The following is a 15344-nucleotide window of genomic DNA, read 5'->3' as shown; positions in this document are numbered from 1 at the left end:
CAGAGGTAGACCGCGGAAAGAATGGTTAGAATGTGTGAATGAGACCCTACTTAGAAGAGACATAAGAAATCACAGAAACACGAGAGCCTGCATGAAAAAATGAATGGACATAAAAGAAGCTAGTGAAGTATGCCAGAACAGGAAAGTATGGCGGCAAATGGTTAATAAAAAGAGTGTCAGTAGAGTGAATGACGCCTGAAACAAAGACCTTGGCTATTAATGGACCCAAGTGGGGAACCTTACATAACGACTTCGTGAGGTTCTTCGCTTGGGGTGATTGCTAGAGAGATTGATCAGTAACCTGAGTCGGAGCAGTGTTGCGGAACGAACGTGTTATTTACTTAAATAGCACGAGAATTCTGGATCAATCTGAAAAATCTCTATCCCTTCCACACACTACTCCTTTCCCCTGCCGAGTGAGTCATGCCTACCCCGAAAGGGAAATGGCTTAATGGTGTAATAATTAAAATTTAGGACCAGTCCCACCTTTCTTAGTGCTTCTTATTCATTATCCCAAATTTTCAAATGGATTTGGCGCTTCGTGTGAAAATAAGTTGGAAAATAAAAAAGTGAGGGTAAGGTAGGAATGTGGTCACGTGACCCATTCATCACATGGCCTTAAGATCGTACATAATCTTTATAGTTTTAATTTTTGCCACCAGATAACGTATCGCATTTCGACCATTCTCAATATTCCTAGGAGTATTATGGGCTCATGATTGTGCTATGTACATGCCCATTTGATGTAGCCCGTATGAGATTATGGTCACGATAATCTAACCTCAAATGACAGATGGATAAACTAGTAAAAACTGACGCTCAAATAAAAAAATTGCCTGCCTTCCTAGGTACAAAATATATCAATAATCAAAACTCTTTCAAATTAAGATTTTATTAATATTTATCAGATTAAAAATCGATAAGATTCAGTCTCTTCAAAAACTATCCAGTTTAATTACTGATATAAAGTCTCATTGTAGTAAAAATAGTTTTAAAAAATGATAAAATTAATTTCACATATTCACCTTCTTGAATTTCAGTTGAAGGAGAAGATTCGACTGCTATCAACATTACGAGAAAACACAAAATATATATTCGTACCCACATGATGATAAACAAATATTTTTCAAATCGATCTTCAAATTTCCTTTGTTGCTCTTGTTTTCCAAACAATTTTCGCTTTATTTTATAGCTTTTTCCTCTGCTTTCATACTCACAATAAAAGATTCCAGTTTCCTTTCGCTTATAAAGACACTTAATTGAATGATTTCTGATTTATTTAAGACTTTTGACCCCAGTTTAAAATTGATAATAATCGAGGTATGTGCCATTCTAGCCCATCGCGTAAATAAATGATTATGCAGCGTACACCCATGACCGTACTAAGAAAAGGAGACATGGCTCCATTCTCCTTATAAATAAAAACGAAGTCTTTCGTCGACCGGAATTCCGGATGACTAGTTAAAATAGACAACTAGTCAGCCAATTAAAAATAAATTTCCACGAATAAGAAAATAAATGTAAGATTCTCTTTGCAAATTGAACAAATGTTTATTTAATTCGATATTTCAAAAATTACACAGTTTAAATGTACCGGTAGTCGGAAACGAATTTTATAAGGTCGGACACCACTTTTAGAAGGCTTTGTAAAAAAGTATTACATTTTGCAAATTGTCAAAAATAGGTTAGAAAATAAAAATGCCAATCTTGTTCTTACAGGGTGGTCATTTTAATCGAAGAAAAAATTCCCGGTCATTTCCCGGTTCAACAAAATTTTCCACGGTAAATTAAATTAAAAAATTCTAACTCTAAAGCTAACCAATTTTCCATTTGAATTAATGAAAAATTAATTGTAATTTAAAGCACTCAAGGTGGAACTCTTAAGTTTTAAACTTTTAAAACTGAAGTTAAAATTTTTTTAAATTCAAAAATGTTACATTCAAATGGTCAATAACGTACACTTATAAAATGGAAAATACTAACTCTTTCCAACTTAAAAATTTGAGATTAAATGCATCTAAACTGAAAAATTTTGATCTTTTATAAATTGCAGTGTTAAAAGATTCAGGTTCAGTGCCAAAAATATAAATACATGTTATGATTTTCAATGCTCTAAATTGAAAAATCAATAACAACGTATAATTTGTTCAAATTATAGTATTTTAATCAATTTGAAGCTAAAAACATTAGAACTTGAATGATTACATTTTTTGAACTGAACCATTTTTACATTAGAATCTGAATTATTTTTATTTAAATAGTTTATATATCTTTAAAAAGTTTAGAAATTTTATTTAAAAGTCTTGAAAAATCTACATGTTGTTTCAAATTTTTTTCAAACGTAAAATTATTATTAAAAGTTTTTCATAAATTCTAAATATATTTTAAAATGATTCGAATTTCAAATAGTTTTTGAAATTAAAAAATAATTTTCAATTTTTCAACCAATCTTAAGAAATTTTGTTATTCTTTTGAAGCCTTTCACAATTCTGGAAAAGATTATTGATTTTTTGTTCAAAATATGCAAAATTCTAAAAATGACTCGAATTTTTCTACAAATAATCAGTTTTCAATTGTTATTTATACACTAAAATTAAAAAATTTCACTAAAAAATGAATCATTTTTTAGATAGAACAATTAAAATCGTAACGTTGCAAGTTTAAAAGCTCCTTGAAATTTTTACGATTTCTATTTTAAACCATTCAGTTTTAGAATCGTCATAAAAAATCAATTATTGCTCACTTTTTGATACTTCAAGTTCAGTTCAATTTTTTAAATGATTAATTTATTTATATTTGCTATTGATCAAATAAAAACGTTTGTATCCAGAATTTTCAATTACAAATGCTTTTAATTTACAATTATTTAAATTTTTCAAGACTGACAAAAATGTACGCTTGAAAATAAAAATCGAAAATAAAAATCTAAAATAAAAAATTTTGTTACGTGAAAGATTTTCAAATCACGCATTATATGCTGAATGATATCATAGTTAAAGAAAGTCAAAAAATAAATTCACTATCTTTTGCCGGTCTCGAAACATTCCGGGTTACCCGGACCAGCGGCCACCCATTATTAATATAACTGCACTTTTATATCATTGTATAGAAATTCCATGTTAAATCATCTAAAGAACTTGAGCTATTGCTAGTAATTTTTATGAAAATCTAAGCATCCATTCTCTTAGGCGTTGAAAGAAAAACCCTAACATAATTTTTGAAAAATTCAAATACTTAGAAGATTTTCAAAATTGAAAATGTTGCTCTTTTTTAGCATTCATAATTTTGGTGATATTAATGTTATTAAGGAGTTTTTTCAATTATTCGTAATATGACGCAGTTTTAAAGAAATAGTTTTTAAACATAATTTCAAAAACTTATTGGAGTTTTCAAAAACAAATTTTTAACTTAATTTTTGAAAAACTCCACTTTTTATTTTTATATAGATAGCTGACAATGTCCTGTAAAAGTCCTCGAAATATTTCGAAATTTACCTGGCTTGTAGAGGTCATTATAAGCTATACATTTTTCTTTAAATAGTGGACATTGAGTTACTAAATTGGGAGAAAATGAGTTTAGTCAGAAAAAGTTAAGTAAATATAAAATAATAGTTAAAATAATAAAAACTTGCTTTTCAGATATGGGGAGGATAAAAACTAATTTAAAAAAAGATTTCATACCGAAAAATCGCTGAAATATCTATAAAAATAAGAAAGGTATATGTTTCTCTATAAATAAACGATAATAATTTTAAGATATATTTTTTCTAATCACAAGGCAAACAGTTAAGTGAGAAAGAACCTTCTAAACATGTCTTTTTGTACAGAAAACAAAAATGGAAGTTGATACGAAAAAGTGAAAAATAATTTTGTTTAACGATTAAAAAAAAAGAAGTATTGTATTTAAATTTTTAAGAATCTTTTTATACAAAAAACACCTATTCGGGAAAAATGTTGCTTTTCTAGTTCTGATAATGCAACCCTTCAAATAATCGTCCAATTAGTAGACAGGGTGTCTACTAATTTTCGCCCGCCAAATTTCCGTTTGTCTTGTATGTATATAAAATCTTTTCTTACTAGAAGCACGAATAAAACGTATTTAACATAAGGTTTTCCTGAATTTAATTTTATGTATTGAATAAGATTTTTGTAATTTATGGTGTTGAATAACAAGGAATGCAATTAAATAACAATTGTTTCAGCCATTTTAGTATACGTTTTTCAGTTAAGTATTTCAAAAAGATGTTACACGTGTTTGGAAATATAATACAATTTCGATGCCTTAGTTATCTCCGCAGAATCTGGTTAACATGGCAGTTATTATTTTTTATAAAGATATCGTTGGCTGATTATTTTTGGAATTATAATTGGTAAATAATTTTTAAATATATTTTTTAATGTCTATTATTAGCGATTAATTAATGATTACTTATTGAAGAATAATTATAAAAAAACTATTTTTAATCTTTCATTATGACAGTTTAATTATAATTACATGTGTTTACAATATAGTTAATGTAAAATTCACTTATATTAAAATATAAAATTTTTATAATGTTTTTCAGTAATAATCCCCAATAATATAATTACTAATTAATAGCTACTATCAAATCAATTTAAAAATATTTCTAAATTTTGTTCTCGAAATGTTCCGAAATCTAAATTTTTAGACAACTGTTTTTAAATCTTTACAAACTTCCAATAATTTGTTAAGCTTTAAAAGCTACTGAATATCTCTTAAACTTACTCGAATTTTATCTAAATGTTATAAAATCTTGCAAAATTGAGAAACGTTGCTTTAAAATATTTTATATTAATTTTCGAAACTTTAGGAATCCCTTCAAAATTTGGTAAGCCTCTTAAAATTTTTAATGATTTTTTAAACTTTTCAAAGCTTCTGAAGGCTCTTTTACACCTTCCGACAATTGGTCGTCGACCGATCAACATATCCGAATGTCCATTGACACCTTCGAAAAATACAGTGAAATCTAGTAATATTTTAGTGAAAGATGACTAAAATATTACTAGATTTCACTGAATTTTCCGGAGGTGTGAGAGGATATTTAGATGTTGGGCGGTTGACGACCGATTGAAGAAAGGTGTAAAAGAGCCATAAATAAACCATCTAAGCAAGTTTTTAAATTATTCCAACTTTTTCTAGTTATGTTGGTCGGTCAACGACCGATTGCCGGAAGGTGTAAAAGAGTCATGAATAAACCTTGTAAGTTTTAAAATGATTCTAATTTTTTCTGAAATTAAAAATCTTCCAGATTCTGTTTTGACAAATTTGAAAATCATTTAAAATGTTTTTAAATATTTTCTCAAAATTAGTTTTTGAAAATAAACAACTATTTGGGGGTTTCCCAGAAATCATACCATTGCTTTATTCTTTTGAAATATTTCAAAATCCTTAAGAGGCTTCTAATCTTTTTGTTCGAAATCTTCAAAATGCTAAGTTGCAAAATTCAAAATTGTTACTTTACAATATTTTTTTGTTCAAATTTTACGAATTAATTTGAAATTTTCTGAAAACTTTTTAAATTTAAAATTACTTTTGAACCTTTAAAACTTCAAAACTTTATAAATATCTTTTTAAATGATTCGTACTTTTGCCTGCAAGTTAAAAATCTTTTTGCATGGTTAAAAAAATTATCCTAAAATCTTCCGGAGTGTTTTTTAACGATTTTGAAAATCTTTTAAATTTTTGATAAATTTTCTCTTAAAGTTAATTTTTCAAAATAAATAATCAATTAAGGTTTTCCCAGAATTCATAAGAATTTTTTTTTATAATGAAACCTTTCAAGATTCTTAAGAAGCTTTTAGACTTTGTTGGAAATTTTCAAAAATGTACACTTTTTTAAATTTTTCAACCCTTTCCCAGTTATAAATTATTTTTTAATCTTTTTCAAAGTTTAAATATTTATCAAACTTTACTCGAATTTCCTCTAAAATGGTGCATATTTTGCAAAATTGAAAAATGTTACTTCAAAATATTTTATAATCTTTTCAAAATTCTTAAAAAGCTTTTTTCTCGCGAAATATTTAAATACCTACACTTTGTTTGAAATTATTTGAAATCTTCACAAGATTAAAATAATTTTCGAATCTTTTTAAAGGTTCGAAATATTTTGGGAAATAATGCAGTTTTCCGAAAAATGGTTAAAATAAAAAACAGTTGTCTTAAAATCTTTTTAAGATTAATTGGTATAAGATAACTGCCTTAAAATCTTCCAAATTAAAAAATAATTCTTTAAAATAAAATCTAACGCCTCTTCAATTATCCCAGAAATCTTGTTGTCTGTAATTTCATTTTTCTAACCTCGTTACAAGTGTGTATGGTTTTTAAATTATACTGTATTACCAAAATGTTAAGAAGAGAATTACTTCCCACTATTAAAATAACATTTACAATAACAAAATTTCTCTTTTTTCACAAACGTTTAGAAACTTTAATAAATAAATTTTATCATGAAATAAATTGACTTATTTGGAGACTGATTTACAAAATTGATGTTGCAGAAAATTCGTAATCTTTATCAATAAATAAGGCTGTGTCTAGTCGTCCCGATAAAAAGTAGTACAGCTGGAATATGGGATGGAACCTTATGAAAAATATCCAAATAACTACTCTCTCAAATTGCGGGCGAGGCACTTCAAATAGATCAACTGAAAACAGTTAGTTAGTAGACACCCTGAAGAAGGAATTTCAAAATATGAAATGAAAAACACAATGAAAGAACACTTATGAATAATTTTCAAATATGAATTATATTCTCGATATACCTCTTTTAAAAATGTATAATCTATGATACTTACATGTTAAAATGGCAAAAAAAATTAAAGAAAAACAGATGTGTATACTTAAAAATAAAGGGCTCTACATAAGAAAATTTTGAATGCGAAAGTCTCGGCGCAATTAAGAACGAAACCAATTTTTAAATAAATAATTTTCCATCGCGATAAAAAAAGTCTATTGTTCACAAATTTACAAAAATCTACGAAACGAAACTGATTCATAGACGCAAAAGTCGGAGCAAAAACGAAATATTCGAGATTTCGCACCAAGAAAACCAAATTTCTGGAACAAATAAACTCATTTTCAACATTCTCTCCATTTTTTACATATGTAAAGATTGGATCATAAAGTCCTAGTGTGTTAACAATTTGGCAACATACAAAAAAGTCAAAGGAAAAAAGGAATCGGAATAAATCTCAGTACAAGGGGTAGGACGCTCACTTATTCTAGAATCAGACCATAAACTAACACCTAGGCTTATTTTCTAAATCTATACAATTGTACATTTTCTTAACAATATTACAATTATCATCACAATCTTCGCGGTATAATACTTTGTTTCAATGCGCTTGTTAAATTAGAAATTTCACTGGACCCATGTAGGTACTTGGGCATGCGTTAGTTGATGGTCTGTGCAGCGCCTCTTTTTTGCTATTGGTATCTCGCAGTTGGCAGAATGCAGGAGAATTTTTTTCAAAGCCATTCAATATTGATTTAAGCAAAAAACTAACAAATTAGTTTTCCTCTTATCTACAAATGGGCCTAAAATGTGCGACTTCAGTTCAACGTGTGCTTTCTTTCTACAAAATTCCAATGAAAAAACATTGCTTCTAATACATTAAATTAAACATCCCATAACAAATGAATACTCAAACCTTCGAAAAAAAATCCGTTTTAAAAAATGGCGCTTCGTACAGACGTGCGTTCTTTTGGTAGATCCTTACTTCTAGAAAATAATAGAAAATGAGATAAGAGTATTTTTATGACATAATATCATAAATTCGCATTTTGGTTAATTATAAATTTAATTTTCTCCTTTTAATGGTTTAATTTTTATACTCTGAAACTTCAACTACTTAGAATTATCAAAGATTTCTAAATAATGATAAAGTTTTAAAGTCTTGAACATTTTGGAAATTATCCAATTCAAAGTTCCAAAGTTTATGCATTTAAAATTGAACCGACAAATCATCATTAAACAAACTCAAAAGAAGGGCGTTAATACGCGAATTAGGTTTACTCCGTTTATCAAACTTTTTCTAAGGCTTTCTTTTCAGATCTTGAATGGAATAAGTATATTTTAAGAGTAATTTGTTTACCTAATTTTTCTTTAAAACCATTGATTTCAACTTACTTAAAAATATTTAATTTCTTGTTATATAAATTTCTACAGAGACTATTTCTGTACAATTTTATATTTTCGAAAAGAATCTAAAAATTTGCATTAAGAACACAGACAGAAAGTTACTATTTTTTCTTTTAAATTTGAAAAAAGTACTGTCACATGGCGAAAGTAATCCATCTTGGATCAAAAGGTATACAAAATGTTAAGTGTACTTTAAATATTCGCCTTAAAAAAAAAAAAATGAAAAATCTATAGGTTAAAAAGAAGCATTTCAAACTAAACTTAATTTGTTTGGATGTATTTCTTCATGTTTAAAGGAAACTGCAAGAGGTTTTAAAAAACAAAAAAGAAATCTAAAAACCACATTCCAAATTTGGGGACTCGAAAATTTTGATCTATAGATACTAGTCTAATAAAAAATATTATAAATTTAGGAGTACTATCACAAAATTTGTAGATGACGAACAAATTAAAATCCCCAAATTAAAAATGTTTTGGTTTAGATTTCTTTCTTCAAAATTTTTGTCATTATGACATTATGTTTGAATATATTTCTAGGAATGAATAATTTGCTTTAAATTTTGTTCCATGAACTTTAAATTATACGTGAAAATCTAGACTTGTTTTTTTTAATATTATGTTTTATTTATCATGCACCGCTCATTTTCACATTGTTTTAAATGGCAGGTAATAAAATCGAAATATCTTAATAAAACAGTAATATATAATTTATAATAAATCTAAATAAATAAACTGATTGGCAACATTTCAATGTTACGTCGACAGGGCTCGTTGAATGCAAACTTATGATGTTGTCAATTATTTTTAATGATTCATTTCACGTTTTCTATAAAAACAATTTCAATATTTCCGCGGTAATGTTCATTATAATATCGATTATAGGTACGTCTAATACCCATATAAAAAAACGTAAACTAAAATTAACTCGAAATAAATATATTTTTCCTCAGTCGTCGCACATTTTTTGCTCGATTCTCTTATTTCCTCTCAATCACACGAAGAAATGCGAAACTGGCTACACGATTTTGAAACAATCAAATCGCTAAATACTTTTCTCCTCTCGATACCTCTAGCAGAAGAGACTCTTGAATTAAAAATTACATGGCAACTTCGCAGAAACATTATCCGTCTTTTCTACATTAAATGCAGAAATTAATTTACAAATGTAAATTTCCAATCCACTCTCCGAAACTTGTTACCAATTTCAAAACATTGTGCCATTTCCTTAGTTTTCTTTTTTCTGCAAAAGTTTAACTTTTATTTTATATTATTCTCTTTTCTTACATAGTGAAAGACAACCTTTCTGCGACGTTTCCCTCGCTCGTACGAGTACTTTTCTAAAAGCAAGTAAATTACAGTTTAAGAATTATGTCCTTAAGACAAGATCCAAATAAGGGATCTTTTTTTAACCAGTTTCCAATTTCCAATCTTCTCCAATTGTCTGCACGGCAGAATTTCTTTTTTAAAAGCACAATGCCTCTTAATTCTACCGCGTGGAATAGTCTTGGAACCGAGGGGGTGACCACTTGTAATTTTTTTGTACAATCTATTTATGAATCCAAGTAAATTCAAAAGGGAATTCAACGAATTTCAATTCAAGGTGTACAAAGAACAGTAAATGTGAACTTTTACAATTCAGTGGCTTGAAAATTGTAATAGAAAGTCTGCCAGCTTTTCCGAAAATTATGAAGTTATTTTATTTTGTTAGTCTGATTATTGCAATTTAGAACTGTTCAATTTTAAGTGTTTAAAATTATCAATCATCCAATTTCACATGGTGCAATGTTTAACGTTTAAGACTTAAAAAGTAGAAAAAGAAAGGGGAAAAGTAAGAAAGAATGTATGTGAACTTTTTTTAAATTTATCTTTAAAAAGTAGAAAAAAATACTCGCTGGCGGGCTGGCTAAAAAAAATTCGTAACTTTTTCCATGTCCGAGCTTTCCTTGACAATTCTGTTTTTCCCGAGTTCTCTGAACGTTAAATAGCCTAAAAAATTTAATTCAAAACTGAGTCCATAAAAAATGTACACCTGAATTCAGTAGTAGTTACTCCCTCGCTTGGAACACAAAATCGAATCGATGAGATTTAGGTCGGTAGACCCTCGATCTCGCAAGCAGCTGCATGTCCGTTGACGACTTCCACCGGAGATTTTGGACTTCCGTTGCCATCAGTTGGTCCACTCTCATTACTACTGCTGCTATCACTCTCGCTATCAACGCTCGATATAGAGCTATTCTGCCTGTGACTTTTATCCAGCCTCCCTTGGTAGGAAACCGGAACTGGAGAAGATCCAGGACTCCTTTGCGATCCATTCCCTCTACTATGATTTTCATTACTGGAACTATCGCTCTCGCTCTCACTATCCACACTCACGCTTTTATGCCTTTGCGCTCTCAATGATTCATTTTCCCTCCTCAGTTGTTCATTTTGCTGCATAAGATCATCAATCTTCTGTTGGAAGCTCTTCAGTTTCTTCGCCGTTTCAATATCTGCCGATGTACCGTTCCTTGATTCAGAGTCTTTTTCCTCAGTTGGATACAAACTTTTCCCCTTCAATCGCTTCGTTAGAAGATCAACTTTTGCCTCGAGCTGTATGTACTCCTGGATGAGTTGTGCTTTGGTCATGGATCCGAGTCTCTCGGCGTGGAGATCCTCGTAGGCAGTTTTGAACTCTTTCGTAAGGAATTCCTCCTCATCTTCTGGCGAGGAGTAGAAAAAGTCTTCGTCGGAATCGACACTGAAACTAGAATCTCGGGTGCGACATGCCCCGGGTTTTTGATTGTAACGAGGGATTTCTGATGAGGCACTGGCACTTGCCAATTTTTGCTCCAGGTCGGGGAGATCGTTGTGGTCTTCGATTAAAAACTGGGTTGTGTTGTATGGGGCGGGAGGTTGTCTTCCGGTTTTTGTGGGCCTTCCGGCTCGATTGCGAACCCTCTGCTGATAAGAGAGATGCTGCTTTGAGTAAGGTTTGAGCTTTCGATGTTTGGGTTTACCTCGGCGAGTCTTCCGCTTTTTTGCTGCAATATCGACACCATCCTCGGTGTGCATTCCATCCTGGTCTCCACTGCCACTTCCGCTCTCGAATTTTCCACACCTTCTTATGAAAGGCTTCTGGTTCTGGAATACAGAAAACAAATTAGTTATCTCGAGTTATTTTGTGATTTAAAAATATTGACGGTAGATTATGACGGTAGCGTAATATAAAAATTTCAGAAAAAGAAAGACCCCACGATCCTATTTTTTTTATCTAAAAAGGATCGGTGTAAATTTGGTTTCGATAAAAAAATTCTATTTAATTTTGCCATCATTGATCGGAAAACTTTAGAAAAAAACAACATATAAATTATAGAATGTATCAAAAAAGTGTTTAGATAAACGTCGTAGGTTGTATTTTTTTTCTATGGAACCAACCCTTCTCGAAAAAATCAAAAGAATTTGGAAAAATATAAATCACAACTTTCGACACTTCAAAGGGCAATTTGCTAATTTTTTATTGTTAAAACTTTTATGCGTTTATTTTTATTTTTTAGAGATTATTGTATCTCGAAATATCTATAGTTTAATGCAAACGCTTTATTTTGTAATGTCAATCGCACTTGCACAATCTAACGTAAAATTATCTCCTTACAGTGATTTAAATATTTTATCATCACAGGTCGAAAAAAAAAACTTTTCAGATAAAAAGATGATCAATTATTCTTGTGTCAAAACTTATAATGTATTAAAACCCCAATAAAATACAAGAATGTACAACGAAATACAAAAAGTGCGAAAAGTACCAAACGTACAAAATTCGTCCAAACTATAGACAAAAGTTATAATTTCTTGTAATTGTATGTCCTTATTTGTAAAAAAGATTCCAGCATATTTAAAGTATTTTTTAATGAAACTAATAATTTTGAAGTAAATCAAGTAGAACATATTTCTATTGAGCTTTCCGGGCAATGTTTGCAAAATTGATAGGAAAATCTTTTTCGGTCAAAACAAAATTTTACACAGTTGCTTTTTATGTAAAAAGGAAAAAAAACACTAAATTCAATACAAATTCTACCCAAACATATAGAATATGATACTTCGAAGGTCAAAGAAAAAAAGAGAAATAGAGACCAGAGTATGAGGCATGATAAAATTGGAGATCAATAAATAATGGTAAAAAAATCGATGAATAGTGGAATAAAGGTAACTGCTCCTTTCTCAAAGTCCAGAAGTTATTACAGAAAGGTATATTCTGCAAATACGGTGTTGGATGTAACAATTTATTATTAGACTGTATGAAGACAGGTCACTACAGTGAAACATCAGTCTTCATATTTTACTGATAGGAAATAGATTATTGTCAGTCGTAATAAGGGAACCTCTATTTGTATTCTATAGTCTATTCAATCACACAAAACATATAGCATATGGTTCTGTGGTTTCTCCCAGGAATATACAGGACAAACTTTATGGAGCTGTCTTCGTACTTATAAGGAGCAACTATTGATTCCTTCAGGTGTATAAACCGGCTTTTTAATTGTATTGACTTTTTCTAGATTCAATTTCTCATGTAGAATCCTATTCTTCATTTCTAATAAATTCTGAGATCAAAATATGAAAACTAGATTCTAGAAACTAGATCATTTTTGCTAAAAGATTGGTTTTAAAAATGTATGGTTTTTTTTAAATGAATAGAATTTTGAATTTAAATAGACAACAAGACTGTTTAAATTAAATAACAAAACTTGTTTTAAGTCGATTCACTTCCTCAAAAAATCACTTATTTCTCTTTATTCGGGTCACAAAGTTTGGCAAATTTTGCACGTTGAGGATGGCATGGTCTAAAATTGTTTTTGGTTTAATGTTGACAAATACATTTTTAAATTTAGATCTTCGGTTAATATAGCTATTAAGAAGAAATAATGTTTAAATTCGTCAAATTATTTAGTGCCAGTGAAAAACGATGAAGATAGACCAAATAAAACAAGTTAAAAATATTATTTCTGTATAAGAAAGATTTAAAAAATTACAAAACGTCAATGGAAAAGTTAAATATTTAATTGTCATGAAAATTCTTTTGTTTATAAAAATAAATAATTTATTCTAAAAAGAACAATCCACAAAACTCAAACAAAAACGAGAAAGACTTCAAACCAAAAGGGGAGAGAGTAGGTAGATTCTACTCCTTAGAATTCGAGGGAATGACAATGAACACCAAAATAAGGCATAAATACATAAAAATTTCAATATGGAAACCTGTTAATGATTTACAATATATTAAGGAACAAAAAATATATAGACATTTTATCATCAAGCAAAATGTAAGAAGAGGTATAATATTGTCTGTTTTCACAATTTGAGAAAAAGAAACAAGTTAACAAAGAATGGTTATTGTATATACAAAAAAATAGACAGAAAGCAAACTGAACAACGTGTAAAATGTAAAGTTTTTCAATAGATAGTTGAATTACCTGAAAAATAAAAAAATTTAAATCCCGCATACTTTAAAGAAAATACAATATTGTATGGATTTAATATGTAGAGTACTTTACCTATACGTAAAAACTAAAAATTTAAAAAATTTAATTACTCATAGCGAAAAAGTTCATTCTTACATCCAAGAAAAACTTGACACTTATAAAACAGTAGTTCGGATCATTATTTATCACACTTGAAGATAAGAAAAGAGGACTAAAAAAACTGGCCATTTTATTATTGATTAACCAAGTGCCTACACGTAACGAAAAAATCCGGCTCTTCGTACTAAAATTTCGTTGCAACAGCACTTTTCCCCTGAAATTCGTACCGATAAAATTCAACTATTCGTACCAAACTTTCGGTACACGTAGCTGCGATCACTGATTCAACTTTTTATCTCTCACACAATTTGAAATGATCCATTATGAAAACCGCCTAGTAACAAAAAATTAATATTTTTGAATAATATAAAAACATAATGAACCATTCAATAAAAACACAATAAATACATATGAAACAATAGAAAGAGAATGCGGGATAATCTGAAAAATGGGAAAATCAACACTAAACAGGAAAAAATAGAATCTTGAGAGAAAATGATTTTCAACCAAAAGAAAGAGGGAGGGGGGCGTAGAACCAACTTATTTTCAAATTCTAGAGGGCGGTAACCCTTTGTCAAACTCTCTTTCCAAAAGGATGTAAAAATATTTGCAAAATCTAAAAAAGATTCTTACGTGTCTGCTGCTCTCGTCGATCGTGCATCTGGAGTCGATGTTTTTACCGGCAGAGAGCGACACAGTCTTTTCAGCCGAGGAAACGGAGACAGAGGAAACGATCGTCGATGCCGCGGTAAGCGTCGGGTCCGCCTGTCCGCCCTTCTCGTCGCCGATCCCATCAACACCGCCCGACGCTTTTTCACCACTTAATTCGCCTTCATGGTCCTCCATATTCGTAATATTATGCAAAACACGTCTATTCGTGATGGCACGAGCACTCATCACCGTAAAAAAACAACTTCACACGTTAATTACTTCCGCACGAGACTGCGAGCAATATGCATTCACTGTAAACAGCGACTGAATCGCCATATTTGATTTTTTGTCCCCGTGGCCCGTGCGATAGCGAAGCACAGCATGTTTCCCGATGGTGGGGGAGCTTTTAAGAGTGGGGGATATTTTCAGTAGCGTAACTAGTCCCTAAGTCGTTTTTTCTTTTTTGGGTCAATTCTTGCTTACTTAAAAAATGCCAATTTTCTATCTTTTTAAGTAGTTTTCGAGTTGAGCGAAGAAGATTACGAAAATCACGCATCTGGATAAAAAGTTTTTTATGATTTTGAGAATTACAATGATATTATCAGTAATTTATTATGTAAGAAAAAACATTTTTCATTTAAAAAGTTATAACTTACAAAATGGGTTATTTGTTTAAAAAAATGTTCTTTTAAAAAAATTATTTTAACGCAGCCATAGAAAAATTTACTTGTAAGATTAAAAATAGTAGAGTTGTAGAGAATGTGTTCCCGGAAAAATAGGCCATAATTAATCAAATTCAACCGTTGTTGGCCAATTTTAAAAGAGAATAGTAAACAAATTCAAATGCAAAAAACATTGTTAAAATAATTTCTTTTGCAAGTTTTAGCATCTTTTTCATAAAAAATAATGGTTTTTATTTGAAATGACATCATTAGTATTATTGTTTTTATTTTTTAAATCATAGAAGAACTATT

General features: G+C 29.7%; 2 protein-coding genes across 2 annotated transcripts in view; both read right to left on the bottom strand.

Moving 5' to 3' along the window:
* The window catches only part of LOC117180802, a 9909-nt gene extending 8458 nt beyond the window's left edge, over window positions 1-1451 (bottom strand). Inside the window, exon 1 of the mRNA XM_033373312.1 lies at window positions 1026-1451. Within this exon, the coding sequence (XP_033229203.1) occupies window positions 1026-1107 (82 nt within the window). The 5' untranslated portion in view covers window positions 1108-1451. The remainder of the gene's footprint in view (window positions 1-1025) is intronic.
* An 8255-nt stretch (window positions 1452-9706) lies between these two features.
* Window positions 9707-14724, bottom strand: LOC117180800 (NK-tumor recognition protein). Its single transcript, XM_033373307.1, has 2 exons — window positions 14353-14724; window positions 9707-11281 (listed from the first exon to the last, which is right to left on the bottom strand). Exons 1-2 carry the CDS (start codon window positions 14614-14616, stop codon window positions 10247-10249), a joined length of 1299 nt encoding a protein of 432 aa, XP_033229198.1. The 5' UTR covers window positions 14617-14724; the 3' UTR covers window positions 9707-10246.
* Window positions 14725-15344: the final 620 nt, after the last annotated feature.

The sequence above is a fragment of the Belonocnema kinseyi genome, chromosome 9 (assembly GCF_010883055.1).
Source record: "Belonocnema kinseyi isolate 2016_QV_RU_SX_M_011 chromosome 9, B_treatae_v1, whole genome shotgun sequence".
NCBI classification, from domain to species: Eukaryota; Metazoa; Arthropoda; class Insecta; order Hymenoptera; family Cynipidae; genus Belonocnema; species Belonocnema kinseyi.
The sequence above is the reverse complement of the archived record's forward strand: the minus strand, read 5'-3'. Positions and strand labels throughout refer to the sequence as shown.

What these genes read in the sequence shown, in the direction of transcription:
- LOC117180800 (XM_033373307.1), bottom strand. Translation starts at nt 14,616, where the DNA reads ATGAGTGCTCGTGCCATCACGAATAGACGTGTTTTGCATAATATTACG. An exon ending in TCGACGAGAGCAGCAGACAC is followed by an intron (nt 11,282 to 14,352) that starts GTAAGAATCTTT and finishes TCTGTATTCCAG; the next exon opens with AACCAGAAGCCTTTCATAAG.